General features: G+C 36.6%; 1 protein-coding gene across 12 annotated transcripts in view; it reads right to left on the reverse strand.

Annotated features, from left to right (window-relative positions):
- Positions 1-1767: 1767 nt before the first annotated feature.
- Positions 1768-23330, reverse strand: part of PAN3 (poly(A) specific ribonuclease subunit PAN3) — an 83566-nt gene continuing 62003 nt past the window's right edge. For 8 of the 12 annotated variants that reach the window (XM_026074313.1, XM_026074311.1, XM_026074307.1 and 5 more), the window contains 7 exons: positions 19955-20120; positions 19435-19522; positions 13177-13316; positions 12144-12273; positions 8951-9015; positions 8082-8220; positions 1768-4793 (listed from right to left, as the gene is read on the reverse strand). In XM_026074313.1, coding sequence (XP_025930098.1) covers positions 4653-4793; positions 8082-8220; positions 8951-9015; positions 12144-12273; positions 13177-13316; positions 19435-19522; positions 19955-20120 — 869 coding nt within the window. In that variant the 3' untranslated portion in view covers positions 1768-4652. The remainder of the gene's footprint in view (positions 4794-8081; positions 8221-8950; positions 9016-12143; positions 12274-13176; positions 13317-19434; positions 19523-19954; positions 20121-23330) is intronic. The other 4 variants (XM_026074309.1, XM_026074320.1, XM_026074308.1 and 1 more) reach the window with 1 other exon arrangement.

The following is a 23330-nucleotide window of genomic DNA, read 5'->3' on the forward strand; positions in this document are numbered from 1 at the left end:
TGACTCCTAAGCTACAAAGAATCCATTCTAGATCTTCCTTGTCAAGAGATCATTAATTTTAACTATAACCTACGGCACTGTCTATTGCTGGTTAAATGTATTCTATCTTGATCAGAACCACTGGAAATTCAAAGAAGCATTTAATTCCAATTCAGCTAAAATAATTGAGTGATAATGCATCTCTTAAAGGAAGTGTTTGCACAGTGTAAATATATAAATATGCTTTTTGTGCATAAATATTTAAGAAAACTGGACTACAAAAGTTACTTTTATATGATCTCTAAGTTTCTTTGGATGTGAATAACTCACTTTTATCTTTCATTTTCTCTCTTAATATAATGTATTTGACTGCTAAATTCATATAATAAAGTTCGCTTTTGAAAGAATGTACACAGATCTGCCAGGCTAATTAACTCAGTAAAGATTACCACAACAGACAATCCAGCACTGGACAGCACTAACATTTACATCTGTCCATCAATCCATCAAATATGCATAGAAGGTTCCCTTCCCACACAACAAAGCAGATGCATAGGGAGCAATACAAGTGTCTATCACTGTAAGTGAAACACACTAGATTCAGCATATCTAAGAGATACTTACTGCTGTCCAAAGCCAAAAAATAAACTCTATCTCCAGAAAAGTCAAGGTTTCATGGTGGAGAAAAGAAAACCCGTTGACAAATATCCATTTAACTGCTCCTTGGTCACTTCTGCAGCTAGAAGATTTGGTACAGATGAAAGGACAACAAAAGAAGCTAGAGCATCACCAACACAAAGCCTGTTCTGAACCTGCTGTGACATGAGTTAGTGCATCCAGCCTGGTAGATGTTTTTTCTTCTTCATGGGGATTCTCCGAGTCCCTGCCCCCAACAGCAGATCTTGGTGAAGCTGCCTCCACTTAGATGTTCAATAGTGCTCTCTAGTATACAACATCAGATGATCTGAGGGGATCTCCAAACCATGCTGCAGATATGACTATGCAAAAGCACTGGAAGGAAGCTGAGAAGAAACTTTCTCCAGAGAGGTAGATTATTATGGGATTACTTACTGCTGTAGAGGTTCTGTATCTGTTGCTACACATTACTAAGAGAGATTTGGAGACTAGACGAGTGCACCAAGCAAGCCTGCTGCAACTTTAGTCTCTATATAATATTTTTAAAACAACAATGCAACTTAAGGGACAATGGCTCCATATGAAATATATCAAGAAAAAGTACTGACACTATCACACATCTTGCACAAAATTTCATGTTACATAAGGATGGTCAGGGTTGGATGGTATAGAAGATTTTATCCCACCACTAAATCACCTCACCTGTGGTGATTAACAATATAGAACAAATAATTTTGGGCACTGAAGTTGTCAATCACTCCATATGCAAGTTTTCAAAGAAACTAATATACCTTTGGGCAAAAAAGCTCAATAAACATGAAAGTAAGTGTACTTTTTAATACAGTTTTCAGAATTAGGACTTTTCTAAGTAAAGCAGAACTGATCTGACAGAAGTAGTAACTGCTTTGACTCGGGAGTTAAGGAAGTGTGTATTACTACACTTCTAGTGTATAGTATCTATAAATTTTAGAACATCTGATGTACTGTAAGTGGCAAATATTAAACATGCTTTGTGAATCATGATTGCTTAAACTCTGCATTGGAAACAAAGAGTGAACACAAAAGAAATATGATAGAATGAAATACAGTTCCTGCACTGAAGTTGTGATGAGGCACATCCAACTTCCATACTTCACATGCTCAGAATAAGACTACATTGTTTCTGGTATTCTTTATTAAAAATACTGCTGTACACATGAAGAATGAAAACAGGATTAAAGATGAGTAACACATATTGGGATCATGGCATTAGAACTTAACATACTGGTGCTTTTTAGGGGAAGCTGTTGACACCCGAATTACTGAAACAAGGGCAAATCAAAAATACATAGGTACCCTCAACAAAATATTTACAATATAGTAAATACAGCAACAGAATTTAAAATAGGTACAAAAATTAAAATGACCAACATCACGTGATTTCAAAGGTTGTCCCTTCTGTGCTTTTAGCTGTAAAAATAGGAAGGTCAGAATTAAATTTCCCATCTAGGAGGGCATGTCCTGGTGGTGCCTTTTTTTTTTTTTTTTTTTTTTTTTTTTTTTTTTTTTTTTTTTTTTTTTTTAAACACAGATACACAAATCTTCCTATGAATGGATCAAACTACAACTTTAGGACAACCTTCTAAATGGAATTAAAATGGGGTAGAAGGGCTCTCCCCCCAAAAAAACACCCAAGCTGAACTTCAGACTGTTCAAATCATTCCCAAATATAGACCAAATGAAATAAATAGAAAACAAAATTCTTTTTAATGTTTTACCTGACACCAAATATTTTCTGGATGACATTGTTTATGTATGAAAACTTATTAGCTGTCTACCTTTTTATTTTTAAACCAAGTCCTGAGGTTACTAGGGGCTGAAGCAAACTGACATTATGCAAATACACACAGGTTTGCAATTTAGACACATCTCGCAGAGGGTGATTTGCTGGTCTAAAAAGGATGAGAATTCAAGCCCTATTTTACCCCTGCCTTACACTTCACAAAATATTGGTCCACAAATTAAATTTTCAAAGGTTCCCAAACCCCACAACTGAGCAGATGATCCCCTTTCATTTTCAAAGAAAACAATACTGGAAAAAACCTCAGCCCGCTTATAAATTAAGCATTTCATATTTCTTCTAGAATACAAGTACTTCTTTTTTGTACAAAAGAATTACAATATGATTTGTCAAAAAACATATAAAAGACAGCTGCTCTTCCTCAAATACATGAGCTAATGATAAAAGACTGTTTTGCATGTTCACTTCTCAAAGTTCCTGTTCCTTTTACATTAAAAAGAACATTCTGGCAACTGTTATCATTTGAATATTAAACATTATGTTCCTTTTAAAATTCATTCGATCAAATGCAACAATAATCGATTTTTAAACTCAACAACTGATGCTACCTAATGTGGATTCAACCACATTTTCTAAAATGTGTAAAGCATGTCCCTAGTCTTCAAAGCTTTCGATGTGAAGAGAGTTGCTTTTCTTGATGCAAGTCTCAAGGCGGCGAATCTTTTTAAAGCTTATAAAAGTGGACAGAGAAATATTAAAAACTTCTCTGAAAACTACAAATATTGAGAATTATTAAAATTGATGTCAGTAACATCAGTTGCAAGTGCTTAGAGTCTGTCCTGACCTTTTGAGTTTCCACATTTTCTTCACGGTGAGCACCCAGTGCTATTAAAACATTCAGTGCTGGGAAAGGATAGATACAGTCTTCACTACTGCTTTAAGAAAGGAAATTCCTACATATTTGGCAGTCTTCAGTATCAAAGTGTAGGTGTTTAACTACAAATCCCAAGAATACCCAAGTATGGAGACAACTGCACGTCCAAATATTAGAAAGTTAATTGAGGAGGAAAATTCCAGACTTTTGAGACTGAATTACTTCATGAATATTCATGTGTTGAGTATTATCAAAAGTAATATTACTTTGGGCTAAGCAGTGACTGCAAAGGCACAGCAGATCATTATCCCTCCAGATTCAGGCTGTAAAACTTGAAAAGCTCTTGATGCCAGACAACTGCTGTGTTTAGTTAATCTTCTTTTAACAGTGTCTTTGTATCTGTATCCAGTGTAGCGTACCATAATAAAGCTGTGGTTCAAAGAACAGAACTTTATACAAAAATTATATTGTAAATAACCTAAAGTAATACACTCCTGAAACTTCAGGCATTTAAACACAATTTCTTTAAAAAAAACTATTAAAAAAATTGCATAAATGTAAATGCTTCTGACTAGCACGAAAATGTACAAACAGTTTTTAAAAGGCGCTGGTTGTGTTTAGAGCAAGTTTGATATGCTCCTTAAATTATAGATGCTTCTCATGATGCTATTTTTGTCACTACGCTTATACAGTGTTTAAATCAAATGACGGGGTTGTTTTTTTTTTTTTTTTTTNTCCTCTTTTTTTTTTTTGACAATTCACTGATACTTCACTTGATTGGTTTTAAAAAGTTTCATCTTCTGGTTTGTTTCTTTTTTAAACTAACAGTGGGTGGCATACAGAGCTTGCATACAACACACTTTTACAGAGGTTACAAACTAAACAGTAATTGATAGAACACAATTTCTATTAAATTATTTACCTGGTCCTTTATGCTATTCTGGGTGCAAATAATATCAAAATGAATAAATTTTGCTATATCCTCAGTGACAAAAATGTATCCCAGAAATGYCCTTGCAAAGAGTTTCCCTTAATAAGTATACAATGTGGCGAAACTTCAGAGATCAGAAAAGTTTTAAAAAAATTAAAATTAGTGCATATACAAGTGGAAAAAATAAAAGCAGGAACATCATGCACCTGATGTGTTCCTTAATCTAAAATAAATTCTTCACAGATAAAGCCTCCAATGGCAGCCTTAGCTCTAGGATAAGTGAAACATTCTTCCCTTCAAGTAACAGTGTACCTGACTGAAGTGCAAGCAGCTTTTGCTCATCTCCTGTTTGTTTCCCAAATGTGAAATGAGATGACAACAACAATTCAGCTGTAGTGCAATTTGCTATTGGTTAAGTTCCTCAGCAATGTCCTGCATGCTTTCAGCAAATACTACAACTGACCATTTGCGGCTGCAATCAGTTCTTGAAAAGTATTTTCAAAGCAGCGTTTTAAATCGCTGTAAGTTACCACAAGTACACTCTTCTCATCTCTGGAAATGAGGCTTATTTTTTCTGGCACACCAGCATCTAACTGTAACAAGAATGCAAAAGATAAAATAAAAGAAGTGTGAAAGAAATGGCAAAACATTTCCCAAATAACAAAAGCAATCGATTTCTTGGCAAGTACGTAGTTTTGGTGTGGCTCAGATCTGCTAACAACACAGAAAGGAAGGACCTGAGCCACACCAAAACAACATATTTGCCAAAAAATTGAGACATTTTGGTTTTAACCTGATGGACATTCCAGACCTTTGGATTAGGTTACTACTGTTTTCTTCCCTTTTCATAAAGCTAATAATCCTGCAATACTATCTTCCGCTGGATGGAAAACCTAGTATAACTTCCATATAGTTCCTGATGTACAAAAACATGCTCAACATTATATTTCCATGTGATTTACCATATGATGCACAAGCCTCCTGGGAAGGTAGGTAAATAATTTCTTGCCCATTCTAAAACAAAATAATGGATGGACCAGCCCCAAGTAGTTTCAATAATAGTAGAAACCCAAACCTCACATTTTTGGCAATACTGCAAACAAACCGGTCCCTAAGTCTTCTGTATGGTACATTTCCTTCCCCTGTTCCAAGAAAAACATTACCTAGTTCCAATCCATAACCAAATAGATGTTTCAGGGTTAAGAAAAAAAAAGATTAAAAGTCTGTTCAAGATTCGTTTTCATGTTTTTTTCCTGACTTCCCGAATTCATTATTAAAGTAATACAAGAACTGAGTTGTATGATCTTCCAAGTGACTTCCATGCAACTTGTCACACTAATATTTCATTTTAATTTCCTATAACAGGTGATGCAGAAATGTTTTTGTCATGAAATCTATTTAAGATACATGAAGCTACACAAATCTCCCTTAGGTAGGCTGCTGAATTCCTTTCATTAGAAAGCCTCAGGAACAGGATAGAAAAGCAGTGATTTCGAATGCATATGTATATTAGGCATGTAACCTTAATCCTAATTCAGAACATAAGAACAGACTAGTTTATCTACTGAAGTCCCTTCCAATACTGTCTTTATGAGCTTTTCACTTCGCAAGAAGCGTTCATCAATGGGGAATTGTCAGATTCTCCTATAAAGCAAAATTTTCATAGCTGTTTTAGTTAGTTGATATATTGATATTTCCAGATATTTGACACTACAAACTTTCTTGTCCCATGGTAGAAGGTGGGGCAGAGGTAAGTGGGATATGGCACTATTGAGACAAACTTTGGAAATACAAGCCCAGCAGGACTAAATCAAAGTACTGTCATGCTGTAATGAATAGGAGAAAAAACAACTAGATTCGACATTGAGCTCTTGTTCCCCTGGCTGCAGCAATGTACCAAGTTAGAAACTTCTTGCATTTTTCCTGCAAAAATAATGCTCTGAGCATAACCCTAAGAGCTACAACTTCCCAAATTTAAGTTTCTGCTTTCTGAATAACTTCAGGACAAAAGAAGGACAATTAGCTTTTAATTCTTGTAGAGTAGGATAACACTACACTACCAGTCTCGTTCAACATCCGTTACAAAATTTTGTATCAAGATTATGATGTGTGTGAAATATTGTCTATGGTTCACACTGGCATTGTTCGAGAAATCAGTGAATTTTCTTAATGAAATTGGTATATGGAAGACCTGTATTAAGAAAGCCACCTATATGGCTTTCTTCCTCTCCTCCTGTGGATCTCTCAGCTGAAAAGATCCCAAAAATTCCACACTGAGGAAAAAAAAGAAAAGAAAAGAAAAAAAGATACTGTACTGTATGTATGTGCATATAAAGTTTAAATAAAAAGGAATGCTTTTGGAGCATAGCAGGAAAGCCCAAATAGCCACTTCTACTAGTAAATATCATGATTTCAGAGGTGCTTTCAGAGTTTATTTCCAAACTACAGTTCTGTAAGCCTTACTTTTTTGTGTGTGCTGAGCCCACAACCACAGAAGAGAAGAGCCTCTGTTTAAAAACGTAAGCCATGAACATTAATAGAACAACGCATTCTTTGACACAGTCTCTTTCCTGACCTATAATTTCAGGAGCACTTCTCTCTCTCTATAGATCTGTACTGGTCTCTGCTTTCAAGTCATGATGGCACTGCACTGCCTATTTGAATATCAACATGCTTTCTTTTGACTGAATTTTTTTTCTTTCGTCTTATCAATCCCTTTAATGTCCTTTTTAAAGTGACTGCAGACACCAATCAATAAGATGAAAATGATGTTTAAAAAATGCAAATCAGTGATCTAATAGGAAGTAAAGATAACTTAGATAAAGATTTAACTGCAGTTAGTCAGATGAGTCAGATGTTACCAGTGTCAAAGGATCTAAATACATTCAAATTTTTCTGGAAGAGAAAGTTGGTTGTTATCCTAATCCTAGAAAAAACACTAACCACTAAAACTCTATATTGTCAGCATCTGCATCACCATTCTCTATGCAGTGAGTGGAATGACCAAGCAGCTATGAAAAAAGGATGAAGGAGCATCCTATTCTCCTACGACTTATTGAAGTTTGGTAAAACAATGTCAAGTAAATTGAAAGCTGACCTACCAGTTAAAAAAAAAAAAAAAAAACTCAAAAACACAGCTCATGTGCTTTCTAATTCGTGGAGCAAGACATGAAGTTCTACAACTAATGAAGATCTCACGTCTCCCACTATTAATCACGAGAGTGCTCAGCTGAAATTTTGCTAGTGGTGCAGCTTATGAAAAACTGCAAACAGCTTTGTTAAATCAACCTTGTAAAATGAAGGGCTGGAGAGGCTACAGGAGTATCAGAAATGGGCTTAAGCTTGTACGTCACCAAAATTTTCCCCACTATCTAAGATAGTGCTGGATTTTGCACAAAGTGCTATTGCAGCCACTCTCGAGTGCCCTCCTGTCTCCTGCTCCGGGCAGCACAGTTTAGGAGTGGATCCTCTTGCTTTATAACAATCATCTGTGACAACTGTATCAGTAGAAATCTCCCCCAGTTAAAGGGTTTCTATGGATCCTTTATGCTGTGTTGAAAGACCAGAGTAGCATAAAGGGACCAGCATTGCTTATTCACAGTATTCAATGCGTTCCAAGATGAACAAGTTAATATTATATATCATGCTATATTACTGAATTCCAAGTTTTAATATTAATATACTACTAAGTTTATTTAAAATATCCATGAATGCTTGCATATTAGTTTAGTAAATACATTGTTTTCATTCAAAATAGGGGGAAAAATAACCATCAGTTAAATCAACAGAATTAACCTGCCAATGACAGCTTGCTTTGCAGTGGAACATTATTTTAAAGTTAACCAAAACAATTTTTAAAAGCTAACACAAGTACAGTGTACCTTGTTAAGACATGAGATAATGTGACTGAGGTCAATCCAAGGAGTACCCGCTTCTGTCACCTGATGGAAAAGGTGATCTCGAAAGAGCTTTAGTAAATACCTGTCTCCAGTTTCTGACCACGTTGGGTCTTTTTGAAACCTGGTGTAAAGCAAAGGCTCACATTAAACCTCAAAAAACAAAAGAAACAAAGAAAACTATAAAACCAACATAAATCATACACTGACTCCTCAATCTAACCTAAGCGATCTTACTGCTCTGCTAAGACATGTTATAATTTGCAACTAAATTACAGTCTCCCTCCTGCCACAAGATAAAAGATGACATATTCAAAGCACCCAAAGCTAATGTCTACCAAAGGCCTGCAGAAAAGTAAGGGAAGAAGGTAGGAGTCATCTTTACCAAGTTTACCAGATAAATGTTAGAAACCAGCATTACAAACACAGCTCTGTTTTAACCCAAGTCTATTGAACACAGTGGAAAACAGGCCATGAACACTAAGTTGTTATACAGYAGCTGACAAACAACAAGCTGATGAGTAAGTAGCTTAACAAGTATCTATGCCATTTGCTATAGTTATAGAAGGCTATACTGATTGCCTCAAAAACTAACTGTTTTCAGTTACAGGAGACCACCAAGAGAATCCATACTAAATAACAGAAGCAACTTTGGCATATCTACTTGCATCCTTCTCTTTTCCTTAATTTAGTATTTTGGTGAAAGTTGCTTATCTCATTGTCTCAAGGTGTCTTAAATACTCTTTTCAGGGGCACAGATGGGGAAAACTGTCGATCTTAAATTTATGTTAGAAGAAACCTTGCATTACAAAGTGAATCTTACATACTACACTATGAAAACAAGTATTTCTTACTCTGGCCTCTCATTGATTGTTCCCAATTTTGCTAGAAGCCTAAACAACCTTCCATTTTGCACCTCCTAGAAAACAAGAAATAGGTTATTAGTTGAAGTTTCTGAATGAAAGATAAAATTAAGACACTTATGAGGAAAAGCTATATAGCAGGAATGCCAGCGAAGCACAATGAATTACAATGATTTATCCCATGAAGCTGGTATACATTTTCAGAAAGAGATCAAACGCTTTATTCTGTGTATTAGTAGTCAAATACTGATCTTAGCACTTCATATCCAAATTACAATGTGGAGATTTAACAACCGAAGACATCTTGCTGCCTCAGCAGGAACTGGATCAGACAGTTCTATTTCTGTGTGGAAACATAAGTCTAGTCTCTTTTGCCATCCTATACTTACAGGTATGTTAAAATACAGTAAGGTTAGCAAGAATAATATGCTAATATATATATGGATATCAAAACCTGTAGATGTAAATAGTATAACAGCTTGCTTCATGTTCTCTCTTCTCTTGATTATCTGATCTACCAACTTTTATTGAAAAATGCTTTGCAAGCCATTATTAGTAAATACTGTTCAGCAACAATAATATCAGATTGCAGTTGGAATTCCAGTTGGTTCCAGGTATCAGTCTGAAACAAAACATGGTTTCCAAAAAAAGCTAAAAAAAAATTAACACTATGGTAAGGCAGGTTGTTGTTGTTGTTGTTGTTGTTGTTGTTTTTTTTTTTTTTTTTAATCTTAGAGCAGTACAAATGCCGACTCCACCAATGACAGAGGCAAAGTAATTGGAACGAACTCATGCAAGAGGCAGAACACTAAAATCATGAATGCAATTGAAAATTTGATTTCGTACATTTTTCCTCATCACTTAGGATATGGTAAAAATTTATCTTTTATCCTAGCTTACATTGCAAGGCAGATTAATCTTTAATTTAAGTAAAAGCTGCTCAAAGCTGGAAGGAAAAATAAAATTCTCTCATGCTATTATTCATATTCTCCAATGGCCCAGCTATTCATGCTAAGCTGCACCTCACTCCATGCATGATCATATTGATTTCAAATGAATTCAGTCTGGAGTAGATTACTGTGCACAGCTGGGCAAATAAAGCAGGTCAAGGTGATAATACCTTCACCTCGGACAACCTATGGTGTTGCAAGATTCTTATTCCCAGTCAAAAAAAAMCCCCAAAACAAAAATAAACAAACAAAAAATACCACACACCAGCAGAATAGCTTGTACTTTAATTGTAGCTACAGTTAGGGACTGACAGGAGGGACTTCTACCTTATCTAGCTAGCACAGGTCTGTCTATACAGCACGCAAACCTCCAAATAATTTTTGGTATGTGGCCAAATACACAAAAGCCAAAAACATATCTGTGAATGCTACTGCCTTGCAGATTCCCAGTCAATGGTGACAGAGAGCTGAGCAACAACACTGGCTCTACAGCTTCCAGGTGGTCCCTCTGCAGGCTTGGTAGCCAGTATGGCTGGGAACTCTCCTGTAGAGTGGGTTAGGGGACCTGAGAAACTGAGGCTTTGGATTCTTGAATGCTGCAACATACAGATGATGGGAATATTAAGGTGAGGAAGGAAAGGGACAAGGAGTGATAGGGTCATTGCTGTATCACATAAAGGGGGATATGGGAGTAACGAATATTCATGGCTTCAAGAGAACACCAAGTTACTAACTGCATACAAACCACTTCCAGCTTCAGAAGTTCCTAAGCTGTAAATGACTGGATGCTGGGAGAACATATGGGAAAAATATCACACATGCTAGCACTGTTCTAATGCTCTTCCCTCGGCATCTGCTTTAGGGCAATAATGAAGAAAGGATACCAGGCTAGATAGACTTAAGTGATGCTGCAGCTCTGATGTTACTAAGGATATGGTAGTACAAACAAGTTATAGTACAACAGATAATTAGCAACTACCATTTATCACTGCCAGGTAAACAGCTGCTGGGGCTATGCAACAACCTGTATTTGTAGTAGCTCTGCTCTGTTGATAGCAGATGCTATCAACACCTGACTGAAAATGCAGACTACTTAATGCTGATTAAAGGACAACCTCCATTTTGGTCATGTGAAAGGGTCCACCTGCACAAATTTGTGCAGGTGCATTGGGTGACCATGACATGAAGTGATCTTGAACATCTTCAGAGAAGGCATAGTGTTTTACTCCGCTAGAAAGAGTGAGCACCCCTCATCTGGGGAGATCTGCAGCCAAAGGAGACACTATCCTGCTCTTCTACAGCACTTTGCTTCTGATAGATTTTGATATCCTTTCACTAAGGAGGGAGAAATGGTTACTCAACAAGCCAATGCCACAGAAATGAAAAGAGCCAGTCCACCAGAATCCTGACCACCAGTCTATTAGCTCTTTGCAAAAGTTCCCAGTGTGGGTATTTAGGGGAAATAAGTCAAAGGAGTTGATTAAACTCTTAAAAACTAAATACTCTACCCTGTGTAAGCCTTCAGCAATATGAAATCCTGCCATGTATCTCAGCCTTGTTACAAAATCCTGTGATCAGTGGCTTCTGATGAGCAGACAAGGTAAAACTCAAACCCCTTCCTGTTGAATACATACATACTAACACAGCACAAAGTACATATTTCTTTTGTAGCTGGCACTCGATACCTTGACTGAATTTTATAGATTAACCAGACCCACAGAGCAAGACGGGCAGATTTCATGGCAAATGAGGATGACAACCTTTACCTCCATTATTTAGCATTCATTTGGAAAAGAAACAGTATGAGATAAGGAAAGGGATACTGGAACTCAAATCTATTGAAGAATTTAAAAGCAGTATTTGCTGCGGTATCAACCTCCAATACAAACTACATTCTAGTGTGCAATGAGGTACATAGCATTTTAACCATTCTGTGAAGAAGATCTTTTCCCCAGGACTGCTGTTTGGACATGAAGATGCCATTTCAGTTAAAGCCCAGGATAAGTATTCTTGGTCTAGTCACAGTCTAGAAGTAGCAGTTCTTGGAGTTTTTGGAATTTGGGTATCTTGAGCTCAGTTCTTAACTCTGCAGGCAGACTGCTTGGGTTGCTAAACAAACTGGGGGGGGGTTGGGAAAAAGAAATGGAGGGAGGTCCAAGAAAACCTCCACTTTAAGGTACAGCTGTAGCAATGCTGACTAGAGGTCTTCCTGTAGGAATTACTAAATGATTTACCTTTGCAAGGTCTTCTTCTATAACATCATTTCGCATTTGAGCAGCATCCAACTGAGTATAGAATCGCGCACCAATCATAGGCATGATATCATTTACACTGCGAAGCCTGTTTTGGTCAGTCAGCAAATACCTGCAAAAATATCCCCCCCAAAAGGTTACTTGAACATGCTGTAAATGCCACAGAGTTCATCCAATTATGATTTTAAAACTATCTGACCCTGATGCCTACTTAATATACAAATTGACAACTACTTTTTTTTTTTAAGAAAAGATTAACTAACAAAAAAAACTTCTGAGTTAACTTACTTGTATACTTCCAGTCAGTTATTTATATAAAGCATTCAAAAAGCTAGGAGTGTACTTTCACGGCACTGCTTAGTTCACCCCACTCAAAGAGCAAGAGCATACTCAAAAACAGAGAAGACATGAAGATTCAGATTGTGAAGCAATTGTTTTTCAAATGAGGAAGGGGGACAGGCATTTCTACCTTTCCCTTGTAAGCTGTAAGAGGGAAGGAGAAATACTGACTAGATTTTAAAACAACAGAAAATAATACACAAATTAAAACTAGCACCGAACCCTTTGGTCTAAAAAGTAGAGTGCCTATTTCTGACTACCTTCCAAAACTGTCAGATGCAAGACTAGCATAATGCTATGGCAGATAAGAGGCAATAAAAGTCTAGTATGGAAGACAACTTGAAATGCTGATGGCACATATCTTGGTTTTCTGTTTAAGTTGAATATTAATAAATTCATATTTGGAGCTTTAACACACACTTAGGGCTTTTTTTTTTTTTTTTTTTTTTTTTTTTAGTTAGGCCATAAAAATACACATTATACAAATTAACTTTAAATGACAATGTTTAACAATGCATTGACTATGCAGACAATTCAATGACAGTAATTACACCTCTAATCTTATTTGCATCTGAAAATATTCTTTTGATATTTTCACCTGTATTTTAAAAAAATGTAATCATTTAAGAGATGCTTTTTATAAAACATAACAGCAAACGTGTAGTATCAAACTTACAAAATCAGATTCTTCAGATCAGAGGAATAGTTGATTGTCACCAATTCCATCGCTTTCTGCAAATTCTCTCTCTGAATTCCTGATAAAGAATTGCAAGCCAAAGCCAACACAACCTTCCCCAGGGAGATCAGATCTGCTTGCTAGCCGGGAAAACAGAGATAAGATTCAGAATACAGGTAAATATTACCTTTGGTACTAGATGGTGTTTAAAAAAAGATACTTCAGAAACCCTTAGAAGAATCTGAGCAACTAAAGTAAGTGCTATTCAAAACATACAGAACAATACAACAATTAAAGTAATTAATATGTACAGAGGAGAATCTGCCCTGACAACAATTTCTAGGTATTATATTTAGTTTCAAATGATTAAAATGTACCTGTTTTTAGTTTAAGGACAGCCCCAGGGAGAACTCTCACACTGAGCAGAAGCTCTGAAAACAGGTTCTCCTAATCATTCGCACAGCTCACCCCTGAGGAATCAAGGAGTCGGCAGCAAATAGTGCAAGTTTTCTCAATATGACATGCAGAACAATGTGTCCAGAGTTATTTGTTACACCAGAAACAATTTATTAGAACTTTTTTTTTTTTCCTAGTGCAGCCAAGGGAAAGACTCAGAGCAAATTTCAAGCAAAATGACTCAGTTACTCACACTGTTTATTGTCAGAATACCTAACAAAGTGTGATCCCTTTAAATTTAACATTACTTCTATCAGAACTGTGAAATCAGTTCTTGCTATTGACTTCCAAAGGCTCTGAATTTAAGTGTTCCAAAAGCTGGAGAGTGACTTTTTACCTCAAAGGTTTTCATCTCTAGTGGCCAGGGTGAAAAGATATGAAATAAGAAAGGAATAGGCCTGTAGGGCTGAAATATGTAGCAGCATCGCATTTTCTGCAGAATTTTTTAGCATCACTAAACACTTTCCTTAGAAGTGGAGCTGATTCAGCCAATTTTAATTTTAATTTTTAAAACTCAAACAACCACCAGAAATTATTAAAGCTATGCCAAATTTTAAAGCCCACCTCTGAAAACAGGAGCCTAATTTAGTAGCAGACATTAACATTCATAGTTAAAGCTGCCTGATTTTTTCTACAGAAAGTCTTCCAGCTGCATACAACTTGGCCAAACCTTCAACATTCGCAGTTTTCCAAGCCGGATGTCTGCTTTAGCTGACTCTTAAGTTCAGTCTGAAGATGTCAATTTAGTATTTTCCTAACTTTTTTCTTAGAAAATGAGATATTTTTGGAAATAAAAAAAAAAAAAAGAGTGGGTGGAATGCAACCATTTATCAAGAATGCCTGTCATCTCCATTCCATGTTCTGGAGAAAGGATACAACATTTAGCAGAGAGAACGAACACTCTGGTACCAGGAATGCACCTTTCACCATTTCTGTAAGAAAGGCCAAAAATTTGGCATCACTAACATTAAAAGTTCTGTTTAGAATTTGGCAGCTAAAATGTAGAAGACTGCACTCATGATGAATACGCTGCATCCCCCCAGAGCTGTTCCACCCACAGGAGCAGCTATGCTTGCTACCTCCTCTGGCTGCAGTGGCTGAACAGAGTGTTTCCTACAGCCACAGCTCCCAGATGTTGAGGCACTGAGTAAAGAAAATGTTTCCAGGTCTCTCGACAGCCCTGCTGTTTCCATATCAATGGCTGAAGTATGATTAAGCAGCAAAATTCAAGCATGAATAAGCAACATAATGATAGATGTTAAAAGGCAGGATACAGGACAGAAAGTAATGAAGACAGAAAACAGGATGCGGAAAATGGAGAAAAATAAGGACATAATGATGGAGGGGAAGGAGATGGAGAGAGGGACCAGCATTTGCTACACAAGAAATCCCAAGTATGAGTGTTTCTTTGTAGTCTGGCAAAGAGAAATGAAACAGGCCAACAACCCCCACTTATGCAGAAACCTATTTGCTTCTGCTACCAAGTATGGCCAGCTCAAGCAGTAGAGGACACTGCTGTAAAACCAAATAGAGGAATCTTGCTGATGGGACATCTGTAAGGAGACATCTGCAATATGGGATGCAATGGCTTTTTTGTTGATTTTCAGGGTTTTTTTCCCCCAAAAGACTTAGAAGACATGTATTTATTTTAATCTTGTTTTAATCTTTGATCTTTGTTTCTGCAGTCCCCAACTTCACATTGAACACGTTTTAACTTTTAATAATTGATACGAAAGTATCCTACATACATCCTCCGTCACTACACAACCCTGATTTATACACCCAAAGTGTACAGCTTGAGGCAACACTCCATGGAAAAGTAGTCTTTCTTTAAGCAGGTGCTTCATCCTATAGATTGCAATAGATTTTAAAAGTGTTAAAGATCTACAGTAATATCAGTCAGGCAGTTCCAATTCAGGCTTTTGCCAATTTCTGAGCGTTTGACTTGCAACCTTTTTTTTTTTTTTTTTTGCAAGGTATATTCAATAGAAAAACTAACAGAAATGATACAACACATCAGTGAAGCCTCAAACACATAATTCAAGTTACAGTCACTGTTTGACTTAATTTAATTACAATAATGGCTTGGATTCATTCCACCTAATTTCAGGAACTTAGCTGAAGTGATTCAGTAAGGAGTCTAATCAAATTAAGATTTCTGTATTCTAGAAGGCAGTTCAGATTTTAAGCTGAACTGCTCTCTGGAGGTGCCTCACTCTTCACTGACAGCTAAAACCCAGAAATGAAGCGTCATTGCAGTAACTGTCTTTGTCCAATGTTTAAGGTGTTACAGTTGCACAAAGATATGCGACATTCTTTTTGTGTCCAATAAGATAGAGCAATGGATATCAGGATTTATGGAGTCAGATTCCTATTTTAGGAGGGTTCCAGCTACCATCCACCATCCAAATCTATCCCTGCAGACAGAGTACAGAACTTCCTAGGAGCTGGAGTAGACTGTCTTTTTTGTAAGGAAGAAATCCACATATCACTGTTAAGCCTCAGCCTCCCCTTTGATAACCTGAACAGGTTCAGCTCTTCCTGCTTCTAGATAAAGTTTAAAGAAAGCATGCAAGAACTACTATTCCTCCTTCGAATGGGGACACAAGAAGGACACAGTATTCTTGCAGTAGCATTGCTAATACAAGGTATAGATCAACATCAGGTACAATCACTTCTCTGCTTATACCTTATATTGTGCTTTTCATATATTTATGGATCACATTAATTCCTTTTGCTGTAGACTTGCCACAGGACTTTTGCTATGGTAATCATTGACAGTGACCACTAAGTAATACTAAGTTAATTCACAATTTCAAAGAAAAACTTTCCACCTTTTAAGTAAAGGCTGTTTTTTTGTTCAAAAGATATACCTTGAATTCAACTAATGACCATTTAATTAGCAATTCAATTCACAATAACTGTAGCCTGTAAAAATTTCTATCTCCTGAAAGCTTTGCTAGTAAAAATTTTATCATCTAAGCTGCTGATAGAAATATTGAATGGCATTAGACTAAAAATCAATCTGTTGGAGACACCTTCAGAAACAGCCCTCTTCATTAATGTCTCCCTGTTACCAAATGAATTTTAAATGTCAGTGAGCAATTTCAAAATTAACTGAACTAACCCTCCTCTCCCTTCTGTGTATGTGTGTGTGTATACACACACACACACTTTTTTATGCACACACACATTTTATATATATRTGTGTGTATGTATATATATACACACATATATGATGTATATGATACATATATGATATTATCATATTAAAAGACCTGTGGTACAAAGCCAGAGGCCCTGGAGATATCTGAGTATTTTATACAGCTGGACTTCTCAGCCAGACATAAGCTAGTCAAATCTTATTTTTGACTCAATCCAATTTCCGTAAAGCCTTTAAAACTGACATTATTTTTGATTAGCCTGTCTTGTGAGATCTCAGAATGAACTGTTTCACTGCTTTGCTTGGATCAATATCAAGTCACCCAGTCTACAATTCCATGGATTCACTTATTCTTTTTAAGAACTGGAACTGCACTTGGGAGTCCCTCCAAGTTCCTAGTGTTTTTGTTATGATTTTTTTAAAAATCAGCATTAACGCTTCAGATACGTCTTCAGCTAGTCTCTTTGAATTTGGAGGCTGTGTATGTGAAAGTTATTTTGGCTTACTGAATTAAAAATATTTACTTTGAGCAAATGCAGTCTTACATCCCTCATTAAATCAATAAAACTTCTATTCTCTCTTCATATGGAGAATATTCATCTTCATTTCATTCCAAACACAGAAATATTTATTAAGCTTTTCTGCATCACCACTTACAGTTTTACCATCTGTATTTAGTAACTGAGTGACATAACTTACGGATTTTTGAAGTTTTGTTTACAGGTTTAACCATCTTGTTTTTAATGCAAGTAGCCATTCATATTTCACTGACTTTTTTTTTGTAAGCTCTCCTTATTGTTGCCTTTATTTAACTCTTACATGATCATAATAAAGTAATGCGTTTAACATAGTTTCTGAAAAACAGATTGTAAAGAACAATTGCATTTCTTCTGCATTGCCCCTTCTTAAATCTCTGTTCTGGCCAAACTCTTTCCTATCTATATTAACAATGGGAAATAGCCAGAAAGTGACAAACGCTAACAAAAATACCTTCGTCCATTGAGGACAGCAACAAGGAAATGCATATTAGCTCGGCAGCAAACCGAGAGATAACCTACATTTTTAACAGTCACAGGAGTCCCAGAGGAATTCAGGAACTGGGTCATGGATCGAGAGGAAAAAGGACAAGCAGCAGCTGTTATTTTGTAATTTTATCTGGCTAGGGCAAATAGAGGTGGAGTATGATAAATGCCTCCTGAATTTCAAGGAACGACCACAGTCCAGAATCTCTGAAGGAAGAAAGTGGATTGTGAAAGCCTAGCCCTTCCAGAAGAGGTGGCGAAAAGAAATAATATGATGTTTTTAACTCCAGCCTACATTTTCTACACTGTACCCCTTTTCTGGTTACATTTCTTTTCTGGTTTAGCAGTGACACTTGAACAATTTGGATACTAACAAAGTATGAAACACGCAAACAGAATTCCTACACAAACCAAAACCAGGCAACCAATTTGCTTAGTAACACCAGGTGTTGGGCTGTTAGGGTGTTAAAYGCTTTTGACAGATGGATCAAAAAAATCTCACTTTTTTTTTTCTTTTTTAAAGGAACAGAATCCCTCACATGTATCCCTATGATCTCTTAGCTATTCTCCACTAAATGATGACCAAAAAGCTCTCTGCACTGATATCTAGCTGGGGGAGGGGAGAACATCCTTTGATGTACTACTCAAAGTACGCTGAAAATTGCTTACTGTATCATTCAAAAAAAAAAAAGTTGCTGTGTTCCGGTATGAGGTCTTGAATAAGCTAGTTTCTGCCTGGCCAAAGTTCAAACATTTCATTTATTACTGGAAGACTCTGATGAGCAATTTTCTCAGTGAATAAGCTCAATTAATGAACTTAAATTAAACCCAATTCCCTACTGTGGTGTTTCACTCCCATTACTGACAGGGTATGTGATGACTGCTGAAGCAGTATACTTCACCCTGAGGGGAAGTTAGGGAAAGAGGCATTCCTATACACAGTGATATTCCAGATGACTGAGGAATAGTTTTTGTTAACTCTAAAGGGAGTCTTCTTAATTCACAAGTTACGCAGAGCCCACAGTTCAGAGAACACCAGGAGAGCAGAGAAAAACTAGAAAACCAAAAGATACACTAAGTGCTCTTAGGAGTGAAGAAGGCCTAAATGCATTTATTTAAAATATCTCTTAATCCTCTGTGAACAGGCATTTATTGCTCAGTTGTTTATGTTAAAAAAAACAAAGAAGGCATCAGAGTGAAAACTGCTACTGAACCATTATTTTTTGATTGATCTCAATTCTATTCGTTGCAGGTATGAACCCAATTTTGTGGTATTGTCACGTACCTATCGAGTCTGACATCTCTATCACTAAGATTTTTTTTCCCCCTTCCTTTAAGGAAAAAGTTTGTTATTCCCACCACTTCTCATTCAAGTTTGTTAACTCCTACTAATATAATCTGTTCTGTAAGTTTGTTGAACTTTCAGAAGCAAAATGAGCTTTAACAAACTCAAATAATGCATGGAGGAACAAAAACCAAACCAGGACAGAAAAACAGTTATTTACAAATATACCAGACTACAGTTTAATTAAAATATTTGTCTTTCAAAAGGAATCGCATTGGTTTTCAGTAGTCCCCACCCCAAGTCACCAGTCTAACAATGCTCTGTTGTCTTACCTGAAACTGAGCCATTAATGCCAGCGGATTATTTTGACTGTTATCAAATGTTAAAACATCAAAGATTCCAACACAATTAACTCGTAACCTTTAGGAACAAGAAGGAAAAAGGAAGAAGTGTAATTTTGTTGGTTACTTGATTCTTTCTCTAGTATTTCCAACATCAAATGCTTTATTACTACAAAAAAGTCATCTTAGTACCTAGCAAACTACCATGAAGGAAACTACCATTAATCTTACAAAGTGATATAATGCGACAGAGAGCCCTCAGTTTAGAAGTAAATTAACAACATTTCTAAATTGACAGTAGCAAATCTGAAAAGGACTTTGAAGATAACACACATGTCCTTCTGAACTGTGTTTAACAGAGCTTAAAAAAAGATTTTAAAGTTTTAGCATGCCAGTGAAATTCAAAGAACTTTCTAGGGAAACTTTGTCATTTCCCTAACAACGGTGCACAGACAACAGCTATCATGAACACAGATCACAGTGAAGGACCTAGAAATAAAGCTTTCGTTACCTTGTTTTGCCAGTTACTAGAATCTTTGTTGGATCCATAACTCGGCAGGCCAGTCCTGCTGTGTGAATGGTCCGTAATGCAGAGCTGAGCTGCACAATATATGCCCATATCAGAGACTCTGGAAGCAATCCCGCATGCTGCCGTGGCAAAGGTCCATCATGCTGACCTAGAAGCAAAACGTTATAAGCATCAACTAAAGGCTGCTATGTAAAATTAAAGTTAGTATGTTTTGAACTATACAATTAGCTGACATACTCATTTCATTCAATCCCCAAATCAATGGTCGTTGAAAAGACATACCTATTATGCTTTCGTGGGTGTTTTTGGAAAGACAATAATAAATTTTTAAATGCTGACAATTCTTTAGGCATTATTATTGTTTTTCACTCTCAGATTCAGAAAACCTATACTGGTTTTCAAATTTAGGCTGAATATTCATTGCAAAAAGGGTACGGGTTAAAAATTAGATAAAATGGGTGGTAGTGCACCAAAATATGCAAACACTCCAGAAGCAAAAACACAAGTACTCTAAAACAATGAGCATGTATCATAATAACCATAATGTATCTGCAACAGCTTCTGTGTTGCCTCCTTTACACTAGGAAGGCATACAAATTAAACATTCTATATCCTCTGATAAAACAAAGAAGAACAAGCAACAAGCTAATTTCAAACTGCATGGGAAATCAGAATGGAAGATTTTGTGGCTAAGTATCACTGAACAGAATGTCATGTATGTTCTGCTGTGATCCAGCTTACTGACAAGTCATCACCGTATGACCCGTGTTTCATGGCCTATGCAAATGCAATGCATCAAATCACTTCCAAATGGAATTACAGTCCTCTTTTCAAAAAAGTAAAACTAATTCTTTGTAAAGCAAGACCCAAATTCTACATTACAAACTATTCCTGAGTAACACTAAGTTGGAGATGAGAAAAGCAAGGTATAGATAACACAAGCATTATTTTTAATATGACTTCTTTAACGAGAAGAAGTTGCTACTATTTGTGTGGCACGAAGCTGAAGGAGAGAGGAGAGAGTACACCCAGAAGGTACTATATCTCAAATTTAAAACAAATGTTAAGACATTTCATAAGGTAGACTCAGTACTAATGTTGCTAATTTTGGGATCAGTAATATCATCTCTATTCAGTGCAATCATGTAAGCATCTAATTCAGTTGTGAACTGACTGCATTCCTCTCCAAACATTTGTTTCTTGTCCCGTCCCCCCACCCCCAAGCAGGAACACATTAACATTTTTGTGCACTTGCTAAAAAAATAAAATTTTTTATATATATTTATATCTGTGTGTACATTAAAAACTAAAACACACTACTGAAGCAATTTTGGTTAGAAACGTTACTGACTTTGGGATGATGAGCTGGGGATGTTCTCAGCTTTCATTTCTGACTTTTTTTTTTTTTTTTAACTTTATTTCATTTTGCTGGTTTAAGATGCTTTGGTTTAGATTCTAAAGGTCAAGACCCTGCCTCCTTTAAACAGCAATAACCTTGGCACGTCTACTGAAGGCTGAAGATAATGATATTCTCTGTTTTTTTTCTGGCCTCTTGATGAATCATAATGCAAATCATTTCCCACAAACCATCACACCAGTAATCTCATTTAGCAAAATTTTYTTCCTTCATGATTCTTCCTTCTTTAGCATGACAAAAAATATGATTGTATAAAATGATTGAGGAGACACAGGCTACTTTATTAATCAAAGCTCCTTCTATAGCTATTATTTGCTACAGAATACACATTTTATTTGGTAAATAGCAGTATGTCTGATACGTTTAGCAGGAACACATACAGACACTATAAGACAGTTACATCTATACAAACTAAATTTCTATCTAGAACAGAAACATTGCTATAATTTCCAACGGGGGGGGGGGAAGAGAAAGACAAAACTTAGGGGTTATTTTTCTACATGCAATTTAACAAGAACAGCACTTGCCCTTTGATTTCCAGATAAAAGCAAGGAACGTTCAACATATGTGGAAAAGTTGAGAGAGACCACAGAATTCAACACAGCTTCTCCCCTCAATCAGAAAATCTCAACCAAGTAGCAACATATTACTACTGGAAAAATTTGCTTGAGGCTACAGCTGAATCAAGGTTGTTGCTTTCAGGCTGGCCAGCTGCACCCCTTCTTCCCTCCTATGCACTGAAGGCACAGTCTAAAACACTGGAAGAATTTGTTTTGCAGTGCCCTCCTACATATCTGTTAAAACAGGTAAGATCGAAGCCTGTCCTGTGAAGGGCTACGAGGCCTGCGACGGATAGGCAGAACCTTAGTGCACAGTCAAACAGACACTCTAGGCGAGCTTTGCAACCCGGCTCCTTGCACTTGAGCAGGGACGACCCGAGGAGACAGACCCAGATGCTCACTGTTCAGGTAAAGCCCATGTGAAAACTTGAAATAGTGCTGAACACAGTGGAAAGTTTCACAACATAAGAAAAGGTTACAGAAATGATCAGAATTGCTTTACTCCAAAAAGTGGTATTTTAAAGGTATAGTAGTATTTGATTTGAAAGAGGCTTCCTACCACAGGCTGACTCCACAGCCACGCACAGCAAAATTTCAGGCTATCCTCCTCCCACCTGTATTGCAGGGCAGACTCATCTCTCACTACTTGCATCTCTGAGATGTAGCACATCGTTACTAATGATGGAGAAGATTAAAAGTGTTTTCAGAACGGCAGTTCTTACATAGGCAAGCCATTATTTTCCTTGCCAAGTTAAAATAAGCTCAATGTCATCATTTTTTGATGTTTTCTGCCATGATGTTCTCAGCTGAGCAACATGTGTCCTTCTCCTCTCCCACTCCCCCCCCCCTTTTTTTTTTAAACTTCAGATGAAGTTCAAATTCTCAATACAAGCAAAGGCTGGGCATAGTTCAGGGATGGGAAGGAGCAGCTGGGACCACTGGCAGCAGGACCTGCTTCAAGGGCTCAGTGAGGAACATTATCTTGGAAGCATAGTAACAGACAGTCAGTACTCATTAGAGATTTCTGCGAAAAAAAAAAAAAAAAAGCCGCCAAATGAAAGATTTAGCTGATCACTTAATTGAACCTATTAGGCCTGTAAAGCTTTTTACATTCAAAACCATGAATTTGTTCAGTGCTCAGTTACAGTACTGAAAGTAAGATAAATGCAGTAGCCTTTCTTTCCTCCACACTTCTCTAGGGAAACCTGGGCTTCATTCAGTTTTACCCTTCTCAGTTTTCAATATACAAGGTTTCTGTACTGCTAATGCAGCACTACTTTTCACAAAAAAATCCGAAGATATTGAAAACTTGGAATTTAGCTAGAAAAAGTTGTAGGTTTTGGCAAAGGTATTTTAGGATAACTGTTAGTTATATGTTTTT

The sequence above is a fragment of the Apteryx rowi genome, unplaced genomic scaffold (assembly GCF_003343035.1).
Source record: "Apteryx rowi isolate R43461 unplaced genomic scaffold, aptRow1 scaffold_386, whole genome shotgun sequence".
In the NCBI taxonomy this organism is placed as follows: Eukaryota; Metazoa; Chordata; class Aves; order Apterygiformes; family Apterygidae; genus Apteryx; species Apteryx rowi.